At 38.0% G+C, this 19,256-nt stretch overlaps 1 protein-coding gene across 19 annotated transcripts in view; it reads left to right on the plus strand.

The window, feature by feature from the left end:
* Positions 1-996: 996 nt before the first annotated feature.
* The window catches only part of LOC133605783 (neurexin-1a-like), a 670,433-nt gene continuing 652,173 nt past the window's right edge, over positions 997-19,256 (plus strand). For 18 of the 19 annotated variants that reach the window (XM_061959083.1, XM_061959095.1, XM_061959164.1 and 15 more), the window contains exons 1-2: positions 997-1,177; positions 7,860-9,102. In XM_061959083.1, coding sequence (XP_061815067.1) covers positions 8,391-9,102 — 712 coding nt within the window. In that variant the 5' untranslated portion in view covers positions 997-1,177; positions 7,860-8,390. The remainder of the gene's footprint in view (positions 1,178-7,859; positions 9,103-19,256) is intronic. The other variant, XM_061959088.1, reaches the window with a different exon arrangement.

Consider the following 19,256-nt stretch of genomic DNA (forward strand, 5'->3'; position numbering starts at 1 on the left):
TACCTTTAACTTAACTTTCTTCTTTCCTTCATGGATCTAAACTTTACCGCTGCCGGTATTTTTTTCTATATTTTCATTGTAATATTTTCAGAATGTGTTTTTTTCTATTTTTAGCCAAAGTAAGACAAAAGAAAACAATCTCAAGTTGTCTTTATTCTTTTAGTCTGAATGCCGTGATTTTAATAGTCCGGCCCCGCGTCTGTACATGTTTTCCTCCATGCGGCCCCTGAGCTAAAATGAGTTTGACACCCCTGCTATACATAATTAATGAGATCATAAATGTTACTTAATTAATTACAAAAAAATTACAGAAAAGCAAACAATTTGTTTATGCATATGTACATTTATTCACTTTCTTCTTTCCTTCATGGAGCTAAACTTTTAACGCTGCCGGTATTTTTTTCTATATTTTTATTGTAATATTTTCAGAATGTGTTTGTTCTATTTTTAGCCTAAGTAAGACAAAATAAATTGATTGATTGATTGATTGAAACTTGTATTAGTAGATTGCACAGTTCAGTACATATTCCTTACAATTGACCACTAAATGGTAACACCCGAATACGTTTTTCAACTTGTTTATGGTAGCAATCTCGAGTTGTCTTTATTTTTTTTGGTTTTAATGCCATGATTTTAATAGTCCGGCCCCACGTATGCACAGGTTTTCCTCCATGCAGCCCCTGAGCTAAAATGAGTTTGACACCCCTTATATACATGATTAATGCGATCTTTTTTTTAAAATTTATTTATTTTTTTTTTTTTTTTAATTAATCACGAGTTAACTGTTTTGGTTTTTTTGACAGCCCTTGTATGAAAGTGTCCTTTGAAGGGTGCATGTATGCACTTTTGGTTCCTACATAAGTCTCGTGTGTGCCTGTGTATGTGGATGCTGAGGCGCTGTCCAAGGTGCTGCATCCAGCACCCAGCATCCAGCCCCGCCCCTGCACGTCACGTGACGCGCTCTGTCTGTGGAAAGCTGGCAGTCCGTGGACGAGCTCAACAGGGGAAGCTCCACAGTCCACACACTGCACCTCCACTTCAACTGGATTCTCTACATCCTATATACTCTTCGTCTGGACGCGCCATTGCCTTTTTCCTTCTTTATTGCCTTTCTTTGTGCGTGCTTTTTTTTTTTTTTAAAAAAGGTGAGGACATTGTGGCAGGACGCATATTGAAGGTAAATCCAGTATTATACTACTTTAGAGTGGAAGTGGACGGTCTCATATCGCGTTTTTTTTTATGGACATTACTTTAGTGCAGGTTGCTTTTGCACCAACTATAAGTCCCGTACGCAACGTATAGTGGAGCATTTCTCAGAGTTATTAATTATATATATATATATATATATATATATATATATATATATATATATATATATATATATATATATATATATATATATATTTTTTTTTTAAAGAGGGTGAAACTGCTTTGCATGATGTAATGTAAAGGAATGAGACCTGTAAAAGAAGCATTGAATTCAGTCGCTTTGGGAGGGAAACAGTCGCACATAAGTGTTACTTATTCAAAACATTTTGCTGCACCGTCCGCGTACGTGCACGCGCATCCTAAATTGTGGCAAACTGAGGCAAACACAATGCGCTCATTGCAAGTAACGTCTTTGCACAAATCCACCTTTTTGTGAGGAAAGTGACGCACTTTTTTCCTTGTGCCCCCCCCCCATTCTCACAATATACCATATTAATACATGTGCATTTTATGCAAGGGTACAGAAGTTGCTGAGTGTGTTTCAACACAGCATATTAAATTATGTATGCTTTCTGATTGTGGTAGGCAGGAGTCGGTCCAATTATTGTACATGCTTAGTGTGCAAATATCCCCAAATGATCATATTTAATGTATTTACTGTACCAAAAGTGTATTGGTGCAATTCCCCTCATAGGTTGTGTGGAAATGATGATAGATGGTGTAACCGAGGCGGCACGGAAACATAATAAATTAACTCAACACGAATGCTGTCGGTTGATACATCGCAGCATATTATAGCAATCCCCAGACACAATGTACATATGACTCCTACCAGCTGTAAGCAGGAAAAAAAGAGGCTTAACGCTTTGAGAATGAATGGTGGATATGTTCGAGTCCACTTTATTTACTGTCGAGCAGGGGTGTCAAACTCATTTTAGATCGGGGGCCAGATGGAGAAAAATCTACTCCCAAGTGGTAAAATCACGGCATGATAACTTAAAAATAAAGACAACTTCAAATTGTTTTCTTTGTTTAAAAAATAGGACAAGTACATTCTGAAAATGTACAAATCATAATGTTGTTGTTGTTTTTTTTACACTTATACTTCACGGTTAATCATTTCTTTGTCGTTATTTATATTTTCTGAATGAATGATGTGATACTGTTCATCAGTCAACTCATTGGGTGTTAATTTTCAATCAAGATAAAACAAATGATATCAACATCAAATTACTGGATGTTATTTATGTAGTTTGATCATTTGGTTTATGATCATTTGGTTCATCATGTGGTTTATTTTGTACATATGTAGCATCATCTACAAAAATACAAATAATTGCTATTGTGACATCTTGTGGACACATTTAGAACAGCTGTTTCTTTCATTCAAACATTTCAGGTTATTTTTATACTTAGCAAACTCATCCCGCGGGACGGATAAAACCTTTTCGCGGGCCTGATCCGGCCCCTCGGGCCGTACATTTGACACCCCTGCTGTAGAGGCTACGTTGGTGTCGTTGTGCAAGTTGGTTAACCGCTGCTCCATACCAGGTGTGTCCTGTTTGCCAATCAGGGGACAGGTGAGGGAGCCAGCATTCAGACAGATATAGTGGCAAAAAAAAAAAAAAAAAGCAGGAAAACAGGAAATGCAACACAAATAAAAGTGCTGGACAGGAAATGATATTGATTGCCATAAGAGATCATGACAGTATCATCAAAGTCAATTCAAATAAACCTTTCTGAGGTGTACTCTATAGGAGTAAATATATGAATGAAGGGAAGTGCATCTTGCAAAAACCAATAAACTGATAGCCAGGAGAGAGATGTGTGTACCATTTGCAACATCGGCGATATGGACCCATTATAGGGTCTATATCACTCTTTTTTTCCTGTTGCTATCACAAAAATGCAAACTCACTGATATCCGAGGTCTTCGTGTTGTATGAACACTGGAGATTTCAATCAAAACTGAACTGGGCCGTTTTCCCTTTTTAATGCAAAGAAAATCTACTTAAATTGTCGATGAGCTTTTTTCTTCACATGTATGTCTTTTTTGTGGAAGCTTCCCCTGTACTCCTAAAACGCTGCCCACAAACGGGTGAACATTTTGTCAAAGCTTTTATCACTGCTGGGATTTCTGACAAATACACCACATGGTGGCACTGTTTTTAAACACCAACAATTGGATTGATTTTTAAAATGTGTCACACAGCTCAATGTGCTCTACAAAACGCCCTTTGTAAAGTTTAGTTAAAGAGCTCATATCATGCAAAACCAACATTTTCTTAACTGGTGTTACCTGTTTTTTTCTGTATTTGGGATCCTCATAAGTCCTGCAAATTTAAATACAAACCATAAATACGTGGTGGAAATATTAATGAACCACTTTAGACTTTTTCTAAACAAGCCGTTTACAATTTTAGACGATTGTGACATATTTTGCCTAAGTTAAGTCAGCGGATATCTCCATACATGGTCGAGATGTTCCCGAAGAGCTTTGCGCAAGTCCGCCATTTTTATCAGTTGTAGTCCAAAGTTTTAGTCAATAAGTTGCAGACTTGCTTAAACATGCACATGCATGCTAAAATCCTCCGCTGTTTCTAATCAAAAGTAGCGTTCAGTTTTCTAACTAGGGTTGTACGGTATACAGTTATTAGCATTGTACCGCGATACTAATGAATCATATTTGTTACTATACTGCCTCTGAAAAGTACCGGTCCCCCCACCCCGATACTACTATGATTACATTGATATTTTTTGGCATCACAACATCTTCTTTTGTTTTTTTTAAATGTATATTATGTTTATAAACTCAGGAAATATGCCCCAGGACACATGAGGACTTTGAATATGACCAATGTATGATCCTGTAACGACTTGGTATCGAATTGATACCCAAATTTGTGGTGTCATCCAAAACTAATGTAAAGTATCAAACAACAGAAGAATAAATGATTATTACATTTTAACTGAAGTGTAGATAGAACATGTTAAAAGAGAACGTAAGCAGATATTAACAGTAAATGAACAAGTAGATTAGTAATTTATTTTCAACCACTTGTCCTAAATAATTTTGACAAAATAATAAAATGGAAAATGACACAACTGCATATGTCAGCAGCTAAATTAGGAGTCTTTGTTTGCTTACTTACTGGTACTACTAAAAGACAAGTTGTCTTGTATGTTCACTATTTTATTTAAGGACTAAATTGCAATAAGAAACATATGTTTAATGTACCGTAAGATTCTTTGTTAAAATAAAGCTGCAATTTCTGTGGTCCCCTTTATTTAGAAAAGTACTGAAAAGTACTGAAAAGTATCGAAATAATTTTGGTACCGGTACCAACATTTTGGTATCGGGACAACATTAGTTCAGACCTTCATCTGTCAGTAGAAACGTTATGGAAGTGCTAAAAACTACATGGCTCACGGGTTGGAGACAGGGCTTGACCCGGAGGAGGGCTTTGGCACGTAAATAAGGCCGTTCTAAAAAAACGTTCAAAAAGTTGCTTGAAGATGGTCTGTAAAACAAAGTCTATGCACAATTTAGACCAGTTCTTCTCAAATAGTGGGGCAGCCCCCCCTGGTGGGATGCGGTGCAATGCCAGGGGGACGTGTATGGCCCCCAGGAACACGCTATCAGTGTCATGCAGTATCATGCTTCAAACCCCGCTTTGAAAAGCTGTGCACAACAGAACATACTCATTGTAGCTTTGAATCCAGATGTCCTCATTTAGATTAAAAAATCAGCACAAATTGTTTTAATTATTTTTGTTTTGCTGGTTAAAGTGTTTATGGGGTTGGCGTGGCTCGGTTGGTAGAGCCACGTCAACCAGCAACATGAGGATTCCAGGTTTTATCCCTGGTTCCGCTATTCTAGTCACTTCCGTTGTGTCCTTGAGCAAGATACTTTACCCTCCTGCTCCTAGTGCACCCACACGGGTTTAAATATAACTTAATAATGCAGATAATGGGTTTCACTTTGTAATGCGCTTTGAATCTCTAGAGAAAAGCGTTATATAAATATAATTCACTTGTGAATATTGTGCATCTGAGTTAATGTTGCTGATCAATTTGAATGTGTTATTAATTATTATATTATATTAAATTATATATTATATTATATTATATATAGTATTATTAATATATTATAGTTTAAATAAGGATCAACTTTTTTTAATGTCAAATTGATGCACTTGAACTCTTTGCTGTTATAGATTTAAAAAAATGTTAATTCAGTTATTTTTTGTTCCATGTTGATCTATATTTATTTATCATACATTTTTTTTTTTTGTTAATGTTAATACAGATACAATGTTATGCAGAGGTGTACTTGCATTTTTTACACAAATGATGCCATTTTTTTTTATCACCATTACATGTAGACCACAAGGAAGTGTTTACGTGTAGAAAAAAAAAATCATAATATGACCCCTTTGTATCAGCACAACATTTTAGACTACGTTTACACTGCAGGCCAAAGTGGCGCAAATCAGATTTTTTTTTTATATGTGATTTTTTCCTGCTGACTGTTTACACTGCAAGAAAAATTTGTTTTTTTATCAGACTCCATTGTAAATGCACACAATGTGGCCTTGGCGTCACTTGCATCCACACTTCGATAAAGTGCAAACAAAGGAAGTTGACCAGGAAAAAGTCGCTACTGAGTGTTTTTTTTACATGAAAGCAAATGAAAGTAATATAATGTATGAATGGATGTATATAGTAAAATATATTTGGGAGGGTTCTAATATTTTTATGGCTGTTAGGTAGATAATACACGGACATCATTGGGATCTACGGGAGCTTTTTCTCCAAGTCACATATAAGCAAATACGCCACAGCGCCAATTTCGGTCTTTCAACAATTACTATTCCTTCGGAATCACAATATATTTATTCATATATTACATATAACCTATTATTTGTGCACTATTGACAAGTGATGCACCGAAAATTTGGTCGTCTTAAAATTAAAGTTAAAGTACCACTGGCAGTCTCACACACACACACACACTAGGTGTGATGACATTACTCTCTGCATTTGACTCATCCCCTTGTTCACCCCCTGGGAGGTGAGGGGAGCAGTGAGCAGCAGCGGTGGCCACGCTCGGGAATCAATTTGGTGATTTAACCCCCAATTCCAACCCTTGATGCTAAATGCCAAGCAGGGAGGTAATGGGTCCCATTTGTATAGTCTTTGGTATGACTCGGCCGGGGTTTGAACTCACGAACTATAGACTTTGCTCGCCGAAACCGGATCTTGTAATGAAATATCCACTGTGTCTTTCCGGCGCACACGAATAACATAGCTCACCTAAAGCTGATGAAAAAGTCACATTCGGGTCGCATTGCGTTTAGACTGGTCGTATTTGAAAAATTCAGATTCCAATCTAATTCGGAATACCTCCTGATGTGGCCTGAATTTGATGCCAAAAGATCAGATTTGAAGCATTTTGGAGCGTTTAGAGGCAACAAAATCTGTGTCACTTGACGGCATACTTGCCAACCTTGAGACCTCCGATTTCGGGAGGTGGGGGTGGGGCAGGGGCGTGGTTGAGGGTGGGGGCGTGGTTAAGAGGGGAGGAGTATATTGACAGCTAGAATTCACCAAGTAAAGTATTTCATGCATATATATATATATATATACATACATATATATATATATATATATATATATATATATATATGTATATATATATATATATATATATATATATCTACATCCTGAAAATATGCAAACAAAACTGTGTTTAGATAATTGATACTTCAAACTTGCATAAATAAATATTAAGGAATATAACATAACTTGGCTTCTGACAGCTTCAAAATGTAATTGATAAAATGCTAAAGTTGTTGATAAACAAGCAATTATTTTAATAATTAAATATGGTCATTTTAAATGAATTATTATGATCATTTAAAATTAATTATTTCCAATATGTTTATTTTAATGTATAATTCTATGGCTGGATGTAATAAGGAGTCAGAAAAAATACATATAAAAATACAATTAATTTTGATGTTTTTAGCAAAATATCGTAAAAATGTATTAATTTTTTTTTTTTTATTAATAAATATATTTATTTTTAGGTAAGATAAACATAATAATACAATTTATGTCTAGTCTGGATGATTTAGTTCCTCACTCAGGTCCGCATGGAGCTGGATGGGGCGTGGCCTCCAGCTCCGGCTGAAAATCGGGAGATTTTCGGGAGAATATTTGTCCTGGGAGGTTTTCGGGAGAGGCGCTGAATTTCGGGAGTCTCCCGGAAAATTCAGGAGGGTTGGCAAGTATGCTTGACGGCAAAGAAATCAGAATTGGTGTGCAGTGTAAACGGGGCCTTAGAAGACTAAGAAGCACTAGTCTGTAGAATTTAAGCAAGATTGTTTGAAAAACACCACCGTCGTCCACCAAGACATCTTTGCAGGGGTACCGGCAGGACTTAGTAACTATATTTGTATTACAAATGTCATGTGTTTAAACCTCTGGAGCTATGTACGAATTTAGAGATATATGTAATCCAGAGCATTTTAGCTGAATTCCAAATTCTCCATGCTGACATCATTCTGAAGTATTTAAAGCTTTAGACAAAGAATTTCAATCTAAAAGTTAAAGGCTGATTTTGTACTCAAATGTTTCTTTTGCAGGGAACTTGGAGAGTGTCTGGACGGACAGACTGCCTCTTTTGCTGAGCTCATCAAGCCACTTTGTGTCCATATGGCTTATTTTCACTTTGTTAGAGAGGACGCCGGGTGAAAAGCCCACAGCAAGGCTCTCAGTTACCAGCCAAAACCACGTTGGCCTGAACATGAAGATTAAGGCTGCAGTGTCGACTCATGTGAAACCGTGCATTCGCTAACTGGCGTCAGGAGGAGCTCTTCCATGATCACAAACAATTTTTGCATTTGAATCCCTTTCAGTTTTTCATTTTCCAGAGCCATGGCATAGAGGACCTTGAAGGAGTTCAGACTATTTTGGCACATAGGCAGTATTAGAATTTCCCCCTCAGGCTATAAACTGAATGTTTTTAGTCCATTAAAAATCTATTATTTTTTTACCCTAACATGAGACGCCTAATTATATCTGGCTCTTTGTCACAGTCAAACCACTTTACATCTTGCTTAAGCAAAGGTTCCTATAAATAAATTCAGCCATCCACATAGATTAGTGTTCTCACAATGGTTTTACAAAAGCATCACAGTGCCCATTTTATTTGGGTCGGGCTGCTTATTTGTGGCTACGTCGAACTTGGCACTTGTCTGGAGTTTACAGGTGCAGAGGGACAGTGGGCACGATTCCCAGTTTGGAACGCGTGCTGCGAAAGTGAAATGAGTTTCAACATGAAAACAAAGAGCTCCCACGGGCTGCTGGTTTACTTTGACGACGAGGGATTTTGCGACTTCTTGGAACTCTTCATACTCAACGGGAGACTTAGCCTTCGTTTTTCCATCTTCTGCGCCGAGCCCGCCTCCGTCGTATCCGACGCAGCGGTCGATGACGGCCAGTGGCACGCCGTCACCATACGGAGAAACTTTAAGAACACGACCCTGGTGGTGGACGATGATGTCAAATGGGTGGAGGTGAAATCCAAAAGACGGGATATGACCGTTTTCAGCAATTTGTTTGTGGGCGGGATCCCGCCGGAGTTGCGGTCTGTGGCGTTACGTCTTACATCCGCCGCCATTAGGGATCAGGCACCTTTCACCGGCTGGATAACAGACATAAAGGTCAACAACACGGCATCTGTCATGATGGACAGCGCAGGGCTCTTAAAGGACCTTTGTGGCGCAGCTAACATGTGCTTGAATGGCGGAGTGTGCAGCTTAATCAACAACAAGCCCACATGCGACTGTTCTGATACTGGATTCCAAGGAACGGACTGCAGTGAAGGTAAGCTGTGCACACGCTCAGTTGGTACAAAATGTCCTCTGTAGCTAAATACGGAGTGAATTAAATTCCCTATTGCAATCAACATCCCTTCAAAAGTGACTCACCTCGCTCCTCTATTTAGTGAAGGCCATTTATTTGTTCCAGTCTTTGGATGTTTGCCATTGATCTGCTGTTGTTTGGAATGAGTGAATCTCCTGCAAGGCCTCATTAGGAAAACATGCAGGTGCTCTCCTTCCCCAAAGGTGTTTTTGCATTCCTATCAAACAGGTCCGCCGGGATGGGTTGACCTATGAATCTGTTCCTCCAGTGGCTTCTTGCACCAAAAGGATGATTCACAACTTAAGAGGGACCGAACATTAAGTAGACTTTTCATTAAACAATATTACAGCGTAAGAGGGTTAGAACCACACAAATTAACGCTAAGGACTGTCAATATGTTTGTGTGTGTGTGTGTGTGTGTGTGTGTGAATGGTTTGTCAACACATCTAAAAACTGCGTTTCTATTCATAGGAATAAAACACGCTGATATGCTTTGACATGTTTTTAAAAGCAGCGAGAAATTCACAATTGCATGGTTCTAAATTATACAAATATAGGGTAGTATGAAGAACACATATTCACCATTAGTTAGTTGCTTATTAACATGAAAATTAGTAACATATTGGCTCTTAATTAGTCATTATTAAGTGCTTATTAATGCCTTATTCTGCATGACCTTATTATACAACCATCCATCCATCCATCCATCTTCTTCCGCTTATCCGAGGTCGGGTCGCGGGGGCAGCAGCCTAAGCAGGGAAGCCCAGACTTCCCTCTCCCCAGCCACTTCGTCCAGCTCCTCCCGGGGGATCCCGAGGCGTTCCCAGGCCAGCCGGGAGACATAGTCTTCCCAACGCGTCCTGGGTCTTCCCCGTGGCCTCCTACCGGTCGGACGTGCCCGAAACACCTCCCGAGGGAGGCGTTTGGGTGGCATCCTGACCAGATGCCCGAACCACCTCATCTGGCTCCTCTCGATGTGGAGGAGCAGCGGCTTTACTTTGAGCTCCCCCCGGATGACAGAGCTTCTCACCCTATCTCTAAGGGAGAGCCCCGCCACCCGGCGGAGGAAACTCATTTCGGCCGCTTGTACCCGTGATCTTGTCCTTTCGGTCATGACCCAAAGCTCATGACCATAGGTGAGGATGGGAACGTAGATCGACCGGTAAATCGAGAGCTTTGCCTTCTGGCTCAGCTCCTTCTTCACCACAACGGATCGATACAGCGTCCGCATTACTGAAGACGCCGCACCGATCCGCCTGTCGATCTCACGATCCACTCTTCCCTCACTCGTGAACAAGACTCCGAGGTACTTGAACTCCTCCACTTGGGGCAAGATCTCCTCCCCAACCCGGAGATGGCACTCCACCCTTTTCCGGGCGAGAACCATGGACTCGGATTTGGAGGTGCTGATTCCCATCCCAGTCGCTTCACACTCGGCTGCGAACCGATCCAGTGAGAGCTGAAGATCTTGGCCAGATGAAGCCATCAGGACCACATCATCTGCAAAAAGCAGAGACCTAATCCTGCAGCCACCAAACCAGATACCCTCAACGCCCTGACTGCGCCTAGAAATTCTGTCCATAAAGGTTATGAACAGAATCGGTGACAAAGGGCAGCCCTGGCGGAGTCCAACCCTCACTGGAAACAGGTCCGACGTACTGCCGGCAATGCGGACCAAGCTCTGACACTGATTATACAGGGAGCGAACCGCCACAATAAGACAGTCCGTTACCCCATACTCTCTGAGCACTCCCCACAGGACTTCCCGGGGTACACGGTCGAATGCCTTCTCCAAGTCCACAAAGCACATGTAGACTGGTTGAGCAAACTCCCATGCACCCTCAAGGACCCTATACAACCAGTAAGCCATTAACTAAGTCTTCCCTCAATAACCTCAGAATTATTGCTTATTAGTAACCCTAACCCTAACATTTATATGTTCCCCTATTGTCCAAATAACTCTAAATTTAGTCTCTGTTAATGTAATAAGAAACTAATTAATGGTGAATATGTTCCCTATAAATATAGTATTTTATTATAGTAGGGAAGATACTCATATGGCCCCATTCCTGGGTGCATCTCCCGTAAGAGGAGGGGGGGCAGTGTGGTCAAACAAAAATTGAATATATTAAACCCTCGACTGCCATTTGGTGGCTAAAGTGGATAGTGCGACCCTCCCCCAACAATTTGTCACATTTCATGTGTAAGGTAAACCGCGATGAATGGGGGCATATGACTCCCCTTCCTACTGTATTTAGTAAATATAAAACATATTCATTGCATATGGAGGAAAATATAAAGTTGTGTTAATTTTATAGTTTGTTTTTGTTTTTATTCGTTATTTGTTTTATTTTTTTTATAACTGCGTTTGGCTGACTTTCACTTCGCACAATGTCAGGTGGAATAGGCTCCAGCTTACCCGCGACCCCAGTAACAATCAGAGGCATAATAAACGGATGGATATTTTGTCATTTATTAGAACTAGTATAATAATAAATTATAATAATTCTACATTTTGTAGGAATGTGAATCTTACAACCACTCACGATTTGATTCAAGTCAGATTTTTGGGGTGACGATTCGATTCAGAATCAGTTCTCGATTCAACCAGATTCTCGCAATACTGTATATTAATTGTAATGGAAATGATAATAAAACAGGTTACAGGTTACAAAGGCTTCTGTTGGCTGATGGCGTATGACATTTACATGCAACAATTAAGCTCAGAGCTAGCTTAAAACATGTTTTCTTAAAAAATGGATTCTTAAAAAAAAATAAGAAAATGTTTTTTGTGCAAAAATGGATTCTTAAAAATTAGGAATCAATTTAGAATCAAAATAAATAAGTATTGTGATTCGGATGTGAATGACGTTTTTTCAGCACCCCTAACATCTAGTTCAGTGATTCTCAAACTCTGGTACATGTATAAATAGTGGCACGGAGGCTCCAACTCGTGGTATGCCAAACAATCACTTGATTAAAGTACAGTGTTTTATATTTCTATATTCAAACATAGTTTAACTAAAGTACAATGTTTTATATTTCTATATTCAAACATTGTGTAACTGTTCAAACTGTGTGTAATGTGGTCGAATATATTAAATATATTTGTTGAATAAAACTTCCGCCTTTTTTTAATAAATACTTAGACCTTCTACACTACTGTATTTTAATGTTGGTCACTATGGTGGTACTTGGAGAGCCAATTTTTTCTGAGGTGGTACTTTGGGAAAACAAGTTTGAGAACCACAGGTCTAGTTCAGGGGTAGGGAACCTATGGCTCTCGTGCCAGCTGTGGCTCTTTTGATGACTGCATCTGGCTCTCAGATAAATCTTACCTGACATTGCTTAACACGATAAGTAATGAATAATTCCGCTGGTAATCACAGTGTTAAAAATAACATTCAAAATATAAAACATTCACATGCATTTTAATCCATCCATCCATCCAACCATCCATTTTCTACCGCTTGTCCCTTTCCATCCATCTGTTTTCTACCGCACCTGTTCAAGAAGTCGCATTATTGGTAAGAATAATTTTATTTATTATCGGTTAGCTTCAGGAAAACAATGTTATTAAAAAGAACAATAGACTTATTATACTCTAAAAAGGTTGGTCTTACTTAAAAATGCACATATTTAGTTTTATTCAGTGTTAAAAAATATTATATGGCTCTCACGAAATGCATTTTAAAATATTTGGCTTTCATGGCTCTCTCAGCCAATAAGGTTACCGACCACTGGTCTAGTTGATATATTAATGGAAACATAATCTCTTTATAGTTTTCTTAATATATTCCAGGTTAGGGTTTGCACCTTTCTATTCAGACCCAGATTTATCAAACTATTTATTTTTTTTACCAACACTTTTGTAATGTGTCTTATAGGTATTTCATTTGAACTTGTTTAGCGGAAGAACTTTGATACTTAGGGTTTTTATATTTGTTGGTATTAGTTGGGATTAAAATAAGATATTCTTAGGAATGCAGTTTATTAAGATATAACTCAAAATGCTCATGTTCAAACCTTTGCCTTTGTTTCTTTAATGTTTATTTACTTATTAATTTAGCACTTAAGAATGTCTTGTTTAAAATCTGCTTTTTTAATTACCTCAACCAGAAGGTATAATAATCACCAAAGTTTTTTTTTCTTCTGTCTGTTAATTGGTTTGCTAGTTATGGGCCGATTCTGATTAAACCTTCAGTACAAGTCCAAATGGTATAAGGAACCAGATTTTGGAGGTGATCTGGACCATTTATACTATGCTACCTTATGTTTATATAATGAGTCTGAACCTCTCTGTTTGTATATGCTAGCACTCCTGCCTCCACCCACAAAGACAAATACAGTGCAGCCTATTTGGAAGAGACAAACATTTTTATTTTTTGATATTGTATCCTTTGTTTAATTATCTCTGCCTAGAGGTTATGTATTCGCCGGGGTTTGTTTCTTTGTTAGCAATACAGCTCAAAGATTTACATTATTTTGATTAAGCTTTCAGGAAAATGTCAGAAATTGTATAAGGGACAAGTAGAACCTTTATTTAACCAGATAAGAAACCCATTGAGATCAAGATCTCTTTCACAAGGGTGACCTGGCCAAGAGGTCAACAGCACATGTCACAGGACAGTTTCAAAAAAGTAATACGTTAAGACATACATTTTAAAATACATAAAAGAGAACTGTAAAACAATAAAGATTTACACCTTTTAAAAACACAGGCACTGTGCAAACGTCTCTTGCTGTCTGTCCCTCAGGACAGAACCGAAGGCTCCAAATGGAAGTAGTTCAGTGAGTTTCAGTTTCGTCTGCAATGCATTCCATGCCATAGGAGCAGCAATGTCAAAAGCTCTTTTGCCAAATGCAGTCCGTACATGGGGAACAGTTAAAACATATCAATTGTTAGAACGTAATGCGTAAGAGCTGCTTTTTCTTTGTAACAAAGTACCCAAGTATGGAGGCATTAAACCTAAAAGAGCCTTATAAATGATAGTTAGCCAATGTGTGTATCTGCGTGCACTCAAGATAAGATAAGTCTGACTTCATATACAGTTGACAGTGGTGGGTGAGACTACGACAGCCAGTAACAAATCTTAGTGCTGAGTGAAAAACAGTGTCCAAGGACTGGAGGCATTTACATGAAGCACTGAAATAAAGCACATCTCCATAATCAATTACGGGCAAGATAGTCGCTGTCACCTATTTCTTTCTGACTTTAAGAGAGAAGCATTTTTTATTTCTAAAAAAGAAACCAAGCTTTACCCTAAGCTTAGAGACCAAGTTGTTAATATGGGCTTTAAATGAAAGCTCCTGATCAAGAGTAAAACCCAAGTACTTGTAATTTAAGACTTGCTCTATAGGGTTTCCATTTGATGTTACAATATTTGGAATATTTTCCAGTAGCACCCTTGAATGAGAGGAAACCATTACCTTGCTTTTATCTGTATTTAAAACCAATTTAAGATCAAATAAGCGAGCCTGGCTGACATCAAAAGCAGCTTGTAAAAACTCAAAAGCCTGAGTGATGGAGGTTGAACAGCAATAAATAATGGTGTCGTCTGCATAAAAATGGTGCATTGCATTTGACAAATTATTGCAAAGATTATTTAAGTATTAAAGAAAATAAAATGGGCCCCAGCACTGAGCCTTGTGGAACTCCTTTGGTAATGTCCAGTAATGAAAAGGTGGTCCCAGCCACCTGTACACGTCGTGTTCTGCTGGAAAGATAGTCTGTGAAGCAAGCAGCTGCATTTTTAGATAATCCAACATGATGAAGGGCTTGAATTAACAGACTGTGGTCTACTGTGTCAAATGCGTTTGACAAATCATTAAATAGGGCGACACAATATTTCTTGCCGTCTACAGCCTCGATTAAATCATTGAGGACCTTAAGAGCAGCTGTAATAGTGCTATGCTGTTTTCTAAAACCAGATTGAAATGGAGTTAAAATATTGTTTGATTCTAAAAAATCCTTTAGCTGGTTACTGATGATCTTCTCAAACAATTTTGCTAAAATGCATAATTTAGAAATTGGTCTGTAATTATTTATATTTGTGGCTTCACCCCCTTTTAGCAGGGGAAGAACAAAGGCCGATTTCCAGATTTTTGGAATGCTTTTACTTGTTAGATTTAGGTTAAAAATATGCGAGAGAGGCTCAGCAACAAAATCAGCAGCCAATTTTAAGAAAAAGGGTTCAATTTGGTCAGGTCCTGCTGCTTTAGTTGTGTCCAGGCTCTTTAGTGCATTGTTTACCTCAGATACTGAAACAGGTGTGAACTCAAAAGTGCAGGTGCTGCGTCTATTTACAGCCTGTGGTGTATTTAGTATATTAACATTAGTTAAACCAACATTTGACAATTGAGGATTCAACGACTCAAACAAGGATCTGGCAGAAACAAAATACTCATTAAAACATTTTGATATACCGTATTTTTCGGACTATAAGTCACAGTTTTTTTCATAGTTTGGCCAGGCTCCAGTGCGACTTATATATGTTTTTTTCCTTCTTAATTATGCATTTTTGGCAGGTGCGACTTATACAGCGGTGCGACTTATACTCCGAAAAATACGGTACTAGTCTTATCAGACAACATACCAGATTGAGTAATTAAAGGACTTGTAAAGTCATTTGTTGTCAAATGATTTAAAGAAGCTTTTATGGTTTGCCAAAACTTTTCGGGGTCATTCATATGTTTTTTGCATTCATGCAGGTAAAAATCAGACTTGGCTCTCTTAATAAGCGAAGTACGTTTATTTCTAAGCTGGCGAAAGCTAAGCCAGTCAGCCTCTGTCTTTGTTTTTCGAGCCCTGGCCCAAGCAACGTCTCTCTCTTTGAGAAGGTTTCCAATTGCAGAGGAAAACCAGGGATTGATTGATTGGAAAGTGATTAGATTTTAGGGGTGATATGGATTATTTTGGATGATTTGTTTTTAAAGGATTCTTAACTATTGGGAGATAGGTCCTCGGAGAGGTCTGCACTATAGTTGTGTTTTAAATTTAAAATCAAATAGATTCAATGTTGTATTAGTCAAAAATCAACATTACATATTTTTGGAATACTATACAGTAGGGAGACTTTATACATTCTTTAGGAACAGATATCAAGGCTTTACTAGAATGCATGCTATATATTAAGATGTTCTACACTGCACTTTGATTGCACATGTTAGAATTTCAATTGAGTACCCCTGCAGTAAAAGAACAAAATGCACAAACTATTCAAAATTGTTGAGTTGTTTAATTTCCTAGTCCTAACATTGATTGATTCTGAAATATTGGCATTTTTTTGCAAGTTGATAAAAGATCAACTAGATAAACAATTATTTGGCACTGATGCAATGGAATCGCCCGGTGCTTCAAAATACAGTAGATTGGCGATAACCATATGCTGCGCACAGCCTCTAGGATGAATATTTATATATGTATATTAGGCCTGTAGGGTCATGTAATATTTTATTAAAAATAAGCTCATTAGGTCAGCAGCTTAAGATGTTCTCACAGGATTGCCAATACTTATTGAGGCATGTACAACAATTCAAAATGTCATCTATGTAGTGTGCTTGTTTGATTTCCTGCGATCTTCATGTTTTTTTGATGGGCCTACAACGGCATGAGTGAACCTCGCGAACTGGGATAATGAATTCATAATGCTGCACTTCATTAGCAGGCTTGAACTGAGTCAGTTTAAATGACTGAATGTTATTTTGTCTTTTTAGTGTTAATGTTACAACTCATAATATACGTAGAGTAAAATTATACAAAATGTACTTTTTCATATTTGGTGCAAAGTTGGCAATAAATCACATCAATTTGGAATTGGGAAAAACACAGTATTACATGTTTACTGCAAAAACACCCTTTCTCTGTAAGATAATTCAGTGCAAGCCGAGCAATCCAATACAGTACATCAATTTAAGTTCAGGTTTATCCGTGGCCTAGTGGTTAGAGTGTCCGCCCTGAGATCGGTAGGTTGTAGGCAGGGGCGTCACTAGCTTTTAAGGACAGGGGGGGGGGGGGGGGGGGCTTAGCCCCCAGGAGAGCGAACGTAGCGCACGAGCACAAAACTACACACAATACTAACAAATACTTAGAAATTATTCATTGTTATTATTATTTAAAAAATGCACGGGACGAAATGAAATGCTCCCCAGGACGATAGCTTTTAACCATTTTTTTTCTCTTTGTTTTTATGTATTTGTTCATTTAACATGTTATATTAAATGTCTTGGTTTTTCCTCCCTCTGAAAATCCTATGAAATGTTTAACAAGCCATCCTATAATAATACAACAGCTATTAATGTAACAATACAGTAAAACAAATATATTTAATGATGTTTTTTTTCATTATTTTAACATTAGGCTAATGTGTATTACTTTATATAGATTCTACAAGAGTGATGTGGGCATTTTCTATATGAACAAGTCCAAGGACCGCAGGCAAGGTCGCAGAGAAAATGCGGACTGGATTTTGAGTGATGTGGGCATTTTCTATATGAACAAGTGGAATGGATTGGATACCGACACACTAAAGGGGCTCTCGACCTTAAAGTACCAATGATTGTCACACACACACACTAGGTGTGGTGAAATGTGTCCTCTGCATTTGACCCATCCCCTTGTTCACCCCCTGGGAGGTGAGGGGAGCAGTGGGCAGCAGCGGTGCCGCGCCTGGGAATCATTTTTGGTGATTAACACTATGAAGTGAGGGGAAACTGAGTGAATAATGACAGTTTATATGATAATTTATTTAAACTTATATTCGGGCCACTTTATAATGAATATGTCGGCATGTATTTGTTAAAAAATAAAAATAAAAATAAAATCATATATATATATATAAAACACCAATTTATTTAGGAGGGCTTAAGAATATTTTAGGGGGGCTTGAGCCCCCCTAAAATAGGCCTAACAACGCCAATGGTTGTAGGTTTTACTTTAAAGGGGAACTACACTTTTTATTTATTCATTCAACCTTTCATTCACAATCCTTATGTAAGACAAGCTCTCATATGTTTTTCTTCTTTTTTTAATGCATATTAATTCGTAATATACGGCAAGTACAAGGTGACTAACGATGCAGCTAATTCGAGTACTGTAATGTGCCCATAACGCCCTCTAAAAAAACATCCAAAAACCGTCAACAATAGTCCGTTTACATCTCCTCGCTAAGGCCGAGGAACTAATTTTAGTGGCATCGTGATAACATAAGTAACTTAGTTTATGCAGGTATTGACATACTGAGCTGGTGAACTGCTGCATCGCCTCTGAGTTGGCAAAGGTTGAGTCAATATTACAAATAATCCCTCTCGCTTGTATTGTAGAAGGTTGTGGCCAACTTCTACATTCAACTTAGACCAATCGATGGTGAGAAAGACACAAAAATATGCTTGTTTCGTTGTTTTATTTTCTTTACCTGCGTGAGGATTATAATTGTTTTATCATCAAATAGGAATACATAAACATCCCATCAGTCGGCATCTTACTGTGAGAAGACATTGTACAATAAGTGATTTATTTATTTTGTTTGTGGTGTGTATTTCTTGTTTAACACTTAGCAATACTGCTACTCGCTGGACCTGCCTATCACACGGCTTTTAAAACTTGTAGCTCATCCTCTGTAGATTCAGGAAAATATAAGGTTCTGGATCATCATGTGTCCCAAAGTAACCATAGTTGTCTTTCACAAAGTCTGCCAAGAAGAGTATCCCTTCAACAAGAACAACATTGATTGATTGATTGAAACTTTTATTAGTAGATTACACAGTGAAGTACATATTCCGTACAATTGACCACTAAATGGTAACACCCGAATAAGTTTTTCAACTTGTTTAAGTCGGGGTCCACTTAAATTGAATCATGATACAGATATATACTATTTTCATAATACACTGATTGTTGTTGTTAATGTTGAAGGAAATCAAGAACGTTGAGATGCGTCTGTGAAAATAATCACTGTTGTATTGTTACATAAACCAAAATACGTAAATATTACGTAATTTTATTATGAATATGCCTGTTATTATACTACATATGTACTTACAGCATGTATATACAACGTCGATGGATGTTTTTTTAGAACACTTTATAGACGGATTAGAGCGAAATCTATTAGCTC

This window comes from Nerophis lumbriciformis, linkage group LG02 (genome assembly GCF_033978685.3).
Source record: "Nerophis lumbriciformis linkage group LG02, RoL_Nlum_v2.1, whole genome shotgun sequence".
Lineage (NCBI taxonomy): Eukaryota > Metazoa > Chordata > Actinopteri > Syngnathiformes > Syngnathidae > Nerophis > Nerophis lumbriciformis.